We start from the raw sequence: 10,938 nt of genomic DNA on the forward strand, positions 1-10,938 counted from the left end.
GTTATTTATCAATTTGAGGTTACAACCATGTGATTGTGAGATGGGCATCTGACAAAATTTAACTAAGCATTTCACGCTAATTGGTATGTTGACATTGGACAGATATATCACAGCTCTAAGATTAGAGATGCCCTCATAAGTGTGACTGTGCATAGTGTTGTCTACAAGTGCACTATGCTTTCCTCTAATATTGATATGGAACATATGCTTCCTATGTTGTTATGGATACCAGTAACAGATTAAACTCCACAAGTCACTCAAAGTCAGTAGTAGACTGTGAGCAATGTGTCCCCAAGAAGAGGATTATAGACCAAGAATGTTAGTAATGGTTATGTGGGTGAGTCATGATAAATCAAATATGTTTTCGTGGAACAAGGCCAATTGCCTTTCACATTGCACTGTGCAATCCCTAATTTTCAAAGCTTGATTGTGACAGAATAAGTTTAGTGAGGATTTCTCTGATACACAGCGCAAGATTTCTGGGTGATAATTAAATTATCATAATCTAATTTCCAGAAAGAAAGAAAGAAATGGGGCGGTGTTTAGCTCAGTTGGTAGAGCAACTGAGCATGTGTTGAGGCTATAGTCCTCACTGCAAGCGACCCCGGTCCAAATCCCATGCCGAGCGGTCCTATCCTGCGTGCCATTCCCCACCTCTCTGCCTCCCATTTCCTGTATCTCGCTCGACTCTCCTATCCAATAAAGGTGAAAAAGCCCCAAAATATACTTAAAAAAAGAAAGAAAGAAAGCCGCCAGTAAAAACAATAGGGTGTTTAAGAATCTATTGTCATTTGGACAACTGCAGATTCACATTTTCTGAAAGAGCTTTTTCCTTTGACATCCCCCGATTAATGTCTGAAAGAGAGGACCGGTTTATCTGATTTCACTCTATAAAAGGTTGAATGGTCAGTTGAGTGAATTTAGGCACAAAATCAACACACATTTATCCCCATGGTCTACTAAACTTTGGTTTTCAATGTATCCTGTATCTTTCACACTATTATTTTATTGAGAATATGTCTCTATTTATGTCTTTATCTATGTCTGCTTTGGAAAAAGGAGGATTGTTGGTTTCCCAGAGCTGAAGCCCAGACTGAAGGCATAGCGAAGCAATCTGTGTGCATGACTGCATGTGTGTGATTGTAAACGGGACTCTGGATGTATATGTTGGCAACATGTCTGTATGAGAGTACATGTGGTGTGTGTGAATTGTGTTCAAGCTCTATCATCTGTACAGTGCCTGGTTCTGCACTGCTGATGTCTGCAATTGCTGTTCTTCATCAGCAGGCTTCATTCAGCTGTACAATTGCAAGCTGTTACAGTATGCCTGTTGTTCCACCAACTGCACAGTTCCTATAGCAGCTCTGAAAGATGAAGTAGAGGACCACACGTCCCAGTTGTTGTCTGGAAACCCGCCTGCTGGACATGGGTGAGTATCTCCACTGCCAAAATGGAATTGGTCCTGGGTCTTCCTGGAAGTGATGGAGGACCTTAACATTATGGTAGTCACAGACACGTCACGCTGAAAGTAGAATCCTTACAGGGGAAAAAGGTCATGCACTTTGTGAATCATACATAAAATAACAGTGTTGCAATGTTGTAAAACTTCTACAGGAGGAATTATGAGTCTCTGAGTCAAAAATCAAAAGAACATTTTTATCTTGATTAATTCACACAAATTTTTAACATTTTGCAATCTGTTTTTCCTCCGCCGCCAACACGCAACCTTTATTTATTTTCCAGAAATCATGACATGACAGACATTAGCTGTAGCTAGCTAGCATCGTGTTCATTTCCCCCTTTCAGTGCGTCCATAAATTGTGGTATTTTAACTTTGTGTAAGAGCAGAACTTTCACTCAAGTGTAGGTTAAACATTTTTAACTGTTGCAGACACAAACAGCGTTGCTTTCACTGTGAGCACTAAGAATACGGAGATTCCTGTGCTATATGCTGTGACTGTTTTCCACCACGGATCCTTTGTGTTGTTGTTGGGCAGGGTGAAAGCAAGATAACTGGAAATGACACAAAACAGATGCACAAGATTGTGTTAAGTGCTTAACCCAAGTAGGTCATTAAAAAAAAAAAAATCTAAAACGTAAATGCAGACTTTGATACCTTAGTGGCAAAACTGGTTTTGAGCTTTTAAAAACACATCATTGTGAAATCATAAATGTCATCATTACTGGTTAAGAGAACGATGACAAAGTCTTAAGGTTGCCAGACTTTTACATGGGTTTCTGTGCCAAATGCATGTGTGTTTGCAATTTCAGCAGCCATAATTAGTGATTATAGTCAATCGCCATTACAAGTCTAAATACTCATGGGTGTAACAACGACAGCTCCTCCTTTTATATGGGAATTTTCCCAGATAACTTGAGAGATGCATCTATATGAATGAGGTTTTTGTAAATGTTAAAGACAGCGGCCTGGGCTCTAAGCCTGTTTCTATTTTGTTGCTAAGTTTGACCTGCAAGTCTTTACTGATAACTTCAGTTTGACTACTTTCATCAGATGATATGAACACAATTCGTGACTCAGCTTTAACCTCCCCATTGTCTCATTTGTTTAATTATACTACGGTTAAATTTCAGTGTCTACTTTTTAAAACTGTGTCATTATTAACTTCAAATCTATTTCTACACTCTGACAAATCTTCAGTAGTGTTGACCCCAAGCTCTTGAGCTTTGTGGAACTACCTTGTTACGTGGAGACAACTCCTGCCTCGGGCTAATGAGCACAGAGTGAGATGTCCTCTGAGCACACTGTGAATGCCACCTTCAAAGGAGACAAGCAGCGCCCCAGTTTCTGTGGCCACAGGGAGCTGTCTAACAGGACTGAGTTAATATTTTTCTCTTGTTACCATAAAATTTCTGGTAAAAGATTACATGTGGAAGACGTTAGAGTGACCTCGAAGGCCTGGATCCCAGGATGAGAGCACATAAGCTGCTAGCGTACAGTATAGCTGTTTAAACTATCCAGTGTCCATTAATGGGTCATTCACACAGTGTCATCAGGTTTACCACCGACCCAGATTTGCCCTACATGGAGGATATTGGTGTCTTTCAGCTGGTGGCATTAGTCTTGTCGTTTGTTCCTTCAGGGACAGAAAACAAAGGTTGCATGTTCCTAATGAGGAAGTGAGGACAGAACAAAGGCTTTACAGTATGAATGTAATGTCAAGCATTTTAACCTATCATACTGTAGCCTTTGTAATCATCTATGTATAAAGGGGAGTTTGGGTTTGTGGCTGAAACTGCAAACATCCACAAGAGAGAGCGTGCCCTCCCAGGTATCAGTAAACCAAGACACCACAAGGCTTCAAATTAAGAATAAACCAAAAAAGAAAAAAGAAAATATGGGGTCATTGGGAGGTTGATCACTGAGATACACCACTGGGATAATGAGGACTAATCTACTCATGTATTACATGCCTCTCTCCTCTCCTATATATTCGTATCCCTGTCATTATCTCCCTCACATTCTCACTATCCATGCTTCTCTTTGCAGTTTTCTTTTCCTCTGTCCATCTTTCATTCTTAAGCAGAGGCAGTGCAATGATTGAAACAGGCTTTGCCAAAAATTTAAAGGGTCAAGGTCTGTTTGGACACTTCTGGTTCGAGCAGCGGGAGATGGAAGAGACTTTATTAGCCTGATTGCCTTTGAAGTCCTCAAAATGACAGCGAGAAACTCCTCAATATGATCAAAGGAGGAAAGAGACCGGGAAATTAGAATAATGTGGTTTGAATGTTCTTCTACTGGAGCCTTACGGATGATGATGTATTAAGGTTTTGGAGTTACTGCAGTTGCTATCATATCTGGGAACATTACAAATCTCTCACTTATCAGCTGCGTGAATTCGGGGGAATGAAATGACATGATTTATCCTTAATAGAAATGTCCTCATTGCTCATCTGAGAATAGTTTCCACAGCCACTGTGGGAAAAAATAGTTAAGAAAATAATAATAGTAATAATAATAATGATATTCTCTAATAAACTCAATGAGCTCACTGATGTTATCAGTGAGGTTGACATGATTCCTATCTGTATCAATTATATTCACCTCTTTGTAGAAGGGGAATGACTCATGGTTCATAATGACACAAGTGGCATTTGACTTAGATATCCAAGTAAATTAATGATACACCACACCATATTAAATGAGGTGTGGTGGCTTAGATGTCTAAATTCCATGCCTCTGCATGCTGTCACATTACTGGCTAGTGACAAATAAAAAGTAAGACTTCTGTTTGATAAGTGAAGTGGGACACTTGCATAAGTATGAGAAATAACATAAAAAAACAACAACAAAATTATAACATTTGACATTTTATTTATCCCATTAAAGCAGAAGTAAGCGGAATATTTGTGTTATATAAGTCTTAAATAGTTATATCTTCCGACAGCAATCACTTATAGAGTGTTTGGTCCGAAACACGGGTCTGTCAGTCACTCTGCTCTGCTGTGAGCCGAGGAGAAAACTTTCCTTGTATCCTACAACCTTTATCCAATGAGGAGAGAGAACGGCATGAAGGGGCGGTCCTCTCTGTGTGTGCAGCCAAGGGATGCACGTGAATGTGGTGACGTAGGGACGAGGACCAATAGATCCATGACGAGGGCGGGGACTGCTAACTCCATCGGCTGACAAGAAGTTAGCCAAAACGACCGGATCGCTTACTTCTGCTTTAACTATGCAATTATTTCTGTATGAAAATTCAAATAAATGTTTCTAAATTGGGATCTAAAAGCTACTTAATATTGAGATACAAATCTATGGGTATAAAAAATAAGGTCAAAAACATCTCCTGTTTTAGTTGCAAAATGTAAAATAATCAGATTGAACAATTATTGTTCAAATGCTCTTTTAAATGAATACCAACTGATATTGTTATTGTCAATAACAATATCAGTTGGTATTCATTTAAAAGAGCATTTCAATGTGGTCTGTGCAATACACTAATTGCTAGGAGAATCGACGTTTGTGTGATGGTAACCATGTTGAAGGACAGCTGTGAGAGACTTTCTTTTTTACGACATTACTCTCCCTGAAGAAAACCACACTATGAAGTTGAGGTGGGTTTGCGGGCAGCCTTGCCCTGGAGGTGACAGGAGTGATTTTCAGCAGATGTCATGTAAAACAGAATTCTGACACACTAAAAAGAGAGAAAAAAGGGTCTATTTTCTTGTGCCTTTGGCCATATGGCATCCACTTGTGTAAATTTTGATCAGCCAAGTCAAACACAGAAATCAGGACATGCATTTAGCCCCTTTAGAAACTGCAGTTGTTGTCTTAGGCATCCAGTCACGGAGGTGCTGCCAATATTCTTCACTGTTATTGTTTAGTAACCGTGCCCACCATTTAAGGGAGTTTAACAGTAATCACTATGACCTGAAAAGTAAAAAAAAAAAGGAAAAAGATTTAGTATGATTTTGTCCCCAAATGGCCCCTAACGAAGGGATATACTGTATATACAACTCTGGGACTATTTGTTTACCATAACAATCAGTCTTTCCACATGTAACATGTGACCATCGATATAGCTGCTATCATGAGCTGGGGTTAAGTGACTGCAGGTCCGCCGTATCATTTTCCTTTCAGCATCACCTAAGACATTAGCTCGGTTCATTGACTCAGAGATGTCCCGCCAGCCAACCAGTATCTCTGCGCCCCAAGATAGAAACAGATGACTGAGAGCTTCCTGCTCCTCTGTCTCTCCTGTATCTGCGTCACTGGCTGATAATCATGACTTTACCGGCAGGCTTCACTTGATGCTTTATCTCAGCTGGGGAGCGCCAAAACGGATGCGCACCAATATGGGTATCCTTGTTCCCTAACAAGGGACTGTGTGTGAGGTGTTGGGATCTGGACACTCATCAGTGATCAGTCTATCACTGGTGAGTGTGTCAACAAGTATCCTTCTTTATTTTAAACCCTCTGTGCCACACAGGAGAGAGGACATGTGCGGGATTTGTTTCTGTTCATTATAACTTTTAGCATTTACTTTAATGATTTAGATTCCCTCCCTTCTTTTAAAATTTTCCAGGAAAAAGGCCATGTTACAATTATGTGATCTGAGTATTTGATAAATAGATCAAGAAGGATTTCACAGTCACATACTAGACTGTACAAGTACAACAGCAGCGAAATGTCATTGCAACAATTTTGTACTGTAATAGGTTAAATTTAAAAACCGACAACAAAAATTAAATGACGCACAATGTCCTGAACTTCAACTTGCCATAACACGTTTATTGGAATCATATAATTTCAGCTTGTCACAAGCAGTATTTGGAACAATACTTTGACATATTATTAGGCTTTTGTTTGGCTACATTTGAAGGATGGAATTAAGAGGATTTCCCATGTAAATGAGCTGTCACACATTATCATAACTTTTCTAAAAAACATTCTGGATATCCTCCAGTATACTTTAGGACTGTACTTTTGAGACTTTCTCTGCAAGGATGGAAAAAACTAAAATTCTGCTTTCCATTCTAATTCACCTCGCTGCCAAATATCTGGAATTAAATACTAGACAGATATCTAGCGATGTCATGTTGTGTGGTACAATCAACCAACAGCTCTTTGCAGCAAACCCTGTGGAGATGAGTGTTGACTGGAAGGTTATAGAGGAGGTTATCGCAAACTCTTCACTGTCCATCTCACTCTGAGCAGAATTCTGAGCACTGCACTTTAAATGCACTTCACGTCCGTGCTCTTGTGCAGAAAATCTTAGTCATAGTTTCCTCTTCGCCAAAACTACTCAAAGAGACAAACTGCTCAGCTGCTTCAATCTGACATGGAAATGTGCCTATGTTCTTGGAGAACACTGACAAATGTTTTAAAGGTCATCATCAACATCATGTTTTTTGTTTGTTTGGTTTTTTGCATGTTTTGCATCATAACTCATCGTACAGTGTGGCACTATGACAAGACTTAAAATTGATGGCAAACACAAAAATCAGCCTTCTCAAACCAGATTTCCAAAAAGGTTCTTTAATAAATAGCGACAAACTGACTGTAAAACCATCAGTAGCTCTTTGTGACAAATATGTGGGGCAATTTGACACCAAAAGAGCAACAATAGCATCTTGTTTGTTGTGGAATATGATCACCAAGTTCAGATACAACGAACAAAAGATTTCATGTGAATCGCTCAACAGTTAAGAACATTTATACAAGGAGAGGACTGCGGCTACAGGTCGCTGCAATTGTGATTTACCCAAAAGCGGAAAAATAATCCATTTGAAATGTTTGGACAAACAATGCATCTTTTGGTCGACCGTTGTGATTTATTTTTTTTCCTTTAAGCTAAATGGCAGGTAACAGAAAGCACTGCCGCCTCAAGACACATACACACACTCACTCTCATCCATCCATCCAGAGAAAATGTTCCATGTAAGCAAGCACAAGGACAGACCTGGAAGTCAGTGGAGGGATCTAGACACACTCTGGGGCTATCAGCTCACCCTTCCTCCAACACAGACATACACTCTCTCTGTGTGGTTACGGTGACTGGTCTCCGTTTTTACATTATCTACGTGACAACCACAGGAGGACCTGTTGTGCTTCTAGGATCGTATTGTCCATGGCTTGTGTCTGTCTATCCGTTTCCCCAATGTTCCCATTTGTGGTTTTCTTTGGACTGCTACTGTTGAAACAGTATACTAAACGCCATGATGACACAGCAACAGGCCACCCATGGACTCTTCCGCTCGCCTGGAGAAGAGAAATAATGTTAAGTTCAAGGCTACATCTTTACACAATATTTATGAAAAAAATGACTATGAAAAACAAATTGTGAAGCAATCACAGGCTTACCTATTCTGGCGCACTTCCAGAAAATTCCTAGAAGCCTAAAAAAAAATGAAATGACAAAAAACTATTAGGAGTATTTATGGCCTCCATGTATGATACCAGTTTGACAAACTTGGACTTTTGTATAATGTACATTTCTTTACTGCATTAAAACGTAAAGGCAGAAATGACTCTGATGTTGTGATACTGACTTGATACAAAGGTACCACATTGAGAAACTACAACTCAGACCTCCTGAGCCTTCTACAAACCCCACCTGCAGCCATCAAATGTTAATTTTCATGTAAGGAGTGTGCACAGGGGAATACGGTGGGATAGCAGGCCAGTCTTAATCTCTTGTGACAGCTGAGGCAAATGGCACATCTGCATTGACATGTGTTTTTCCATCCATGTTTAAAACCCAACTTTCTTAACTTTCATACTGACCAGATGGTGTCAGCATCCCATTGTAAAATTTTCTTTTACCAACTAAAAACAGATCTGATGTAAATGCTACATTTTCTATAATCTAGGTTTCTTTGTGTTTTTTCTAATGTAAAACATGCATTTCTGTTCAAAACACAAATTAACCCTAACCCTTTGCAAGAAGATGTTACTCTCGCCAATCCCGTCAGCACAAGAAATATCTGCATAATGTGTGGCACCAAATCAATACAAATAATAGCTCATGCCTTATAGTCAACATATCAATCAAGAGGGAAAACTATTAAATCATCCCATCTGCCACTGTCAGACTCATGTGTTTGTCTGGAGATGATGTCCCTCCCTGCTCCAATGGTGTGTGCGAGTGTGCGAGTGTATGAGTGGGTGAGTGTGTGGCTGTTCCTGCTCTGTGCCAGACTCATTAAAAAGGTGAATCATTGAGTTTGTACGTCCAAGGATAATAATGATCTGGTAATGATGAAAAATTACGGCTTTCTGCTACTTTACTCGCCTCAAAGAAGAGCTTTCTTATTAGCTGAAAAAATAAGCAAGTGTCCTTTGTAGCACCAGTGAGTTACAGTTCATTTTAAAAACATAGGGCTTTATGTGCACATAATCAACTGATAGCCTACTTAAAGTAGAATCAGCTTCATCACAGATCATTTGTTGGGTGTAAATATAAGGTTGTCAACCACAGACAGAAAACAAACAGTTTAAATTTAAGTTGACATTGATAATTGTCAAATTGAGGAAGGTGATTGGTGGTAGGCTCTTGAAGAATGGAACCAGATTGCAGAGGATTTTTTATTAGACAACATAAATCATTTTATGCCTTAACTGCCTTTACATTGTCAGTGATTGCGGTAGCATGTCACAATAGAAATTCCTGAGGGTATGAGAATAAGATATTTTCAGTGTTGCGACTCCACCCTGAGCTTTAGCCTTAGTACTTTATTCAACGTATGTGCTTTATTTTGAACAGCTTCAATGTATATCAGGATTTTCTTTCTTAACTCTATAGTACTTTCATTAAACTCAGTGTAAAAAAAAAAACAATGAACTCTGACAGTGCTCATTTGACAGGGAAGCTGTGCATGCCACTCCTTACAGAGTAACAATATAAACTTAGCAACAAATATTAGTAGGATAAAAAACAGAACTCAAAGACAAAGACGTGCATTTAAGACATTAATTGGATTACTGTATGATATGTGTCATGTGATATCTGATCATACCCGGTCTTGTTCTTGTCCAGCAAGCTGGGAGCCATCGCTCTGATGTAGGCACAGGTACAGATGAGGAGGAGAATCACTGTTAGCAGCGACTGGAAGTTGAAAATGGCTGACTGCAAGTTGAAAGAGAACAACATGTTTAATACTGACACAATCCAGTTATACCAGTTATTCATTCTGGCAGACAAAAGACAAAAAGTGAGCTGGCTGTATATATGGACTCAGAGTCACCTATATATATTACACACACTACACACAAGGATATATATATACATTCTGCCTGGAAAAGCAACCCGACACAGTTCCTAATGTCATGCTGTTTTAAATGATATTTTAAAAAAACATCACATACAGTATTTCATGACACGTCGGCTTGAGAGGTTTGGGATTTGGTATTGCTTTTCATACAAAAGGCATAACTTGCCATTTTTTCATAAAAATGAAAAGGAAGCTGAATCATCATGAGTTACAATACATGTAAGCTACAAAGTTCCTATGAATCAAGATGTTTTAGTGCAATTTCTTTAGGAAACATCTGTCTCAGTCTACACAAATGTGTCAAGAGACAGAGAAACATATGTTTGTGCATGATGTTCTCATCCATCGGTTTTCTAGGAATACATGTTTTCAAAGGCTTATTATTGGCAAATATCATTACATTTTAGGCATTTAATTTACATGTTGATGTTTTGTTTCATAATTTAGCACATAGTGATTTCTCTCTGTGACTATCATTAATCTTCCCTGGATGTGCTTGTTGATGCTGTATGTTTTGTAAAGGTGAAACAAAAAATCTGATTTGCATTTGCTTATCTTTGAGATCTCAGTTTAATAGGGGACACTTCAGGGAATAACTAAGTGACTTTCCAATAAGCTTTTTAAGTACATGCGTTACTGCAGGACCAACCATCAAAACACACACTCGTCTCGCACTGTGTACTGCTGAACTGTGGACAGCTACGTGGCAAAACACTTCCAAACATTCCGACGCTGGCACGCGCTGTGATCATTGGTCTGTGATACCTTTAGTCTTTCTTATCGAACATATCAATTTGTCACATCATCGCAGCGTGCGTGATAAAACCCATCTATACAATATAATTTAAGAAGAAAAACATAATTGGTTGGCTAAAGGCTGTTAGCCTTTCTTAGCTAGTCAATGCTATCTCGGGTGTTAGCATTTCCCATACGTCCTGTTGCTTTCCACCGACTACAAGCCTCAGTTGTGGTCACGGTGTATTTCCGACACAGTTTAGACGCAGGACGTGTGTTATAGGTGATGCATGGAGGATTAAGCATGCGAGAAAAGGCTGTCGTTTACCAAAAACAAACTTACCATTTTTTGCTGGGAGTCAAAGCCACATCACACTTCCTGCTCTCTCTGAAAATACGTAGCGTATCCAAAGACGTAGCGTAACGGCGTAACTACGCACTGCGTCACAAAACCTCGTTTGCTGATTGGGT

General features: G+C 39.3%; 1 protein-coding gene across 1 annotated transcript; it reads right to left on the reverse strand.

Annotated features, from left to right (window-relative positions):
* Positions 1 to 7,605: 7,605 nt before the first annotated feature.
* On the reverse strand, positions 7,606 to 10,862 carry tmem167a (transmembrane protein 167A). Its single transcript, XM_083979506.1, has 4 exons — positions 10,811 to 10,862; positions 9,478 to 9,587; positions 7,823 to 7,857; positions 7,606 to 7,720 (listed from the first exon to the last, which is right to left on the reverse strand). The coding sequence occupies exons 1-4, from the start codon at positions 10,811 to 10,813 to the stop codon at positions 7,650 to 7,652; spliced, it is 219 nt and encodes a 72-aa protein (XP_083835632.1). The 5' UTR covers positions 10,814 to 10,862; the 3' UTR covers positions 7,606 to 7,649.
* Positions 10,863 to 10,938: the final 76 nt, after the last annotated feature.

Source organism: Trachurus trachurus (genome assembly GCF_905171665.1).
Source record: "Trachurus trachurus genome assembly, chromosome: 9".
In the NCBI taxonomy this organism is placed as follows: Eukaryota; Metazoa; Chordata; class Actinopteri; order Carangiformes; family Carangidae; genus Trachurus; species Trachurus trachurus.

Bases quoted from the DNA above. Each gene is read 5' to 3' on its own strand.
- tmem167a (XM_083979506.1), bottom strand. The intron at 7,858-9,477 runs GTATGATCAGAT...ATTTTTTTTTAG, and splicing joins CTGGACAAGAACAAGACCGG to GCTTCTAGGAATTTTCTGGA. The intron at 7,721-7,822 runs GTAAGCCTGTGA...TCTCTTCTCCAG, and splicing joins CTGGAAGTGCGCCAGAATAG to GCGAGCGGAAGAGTCCATGG.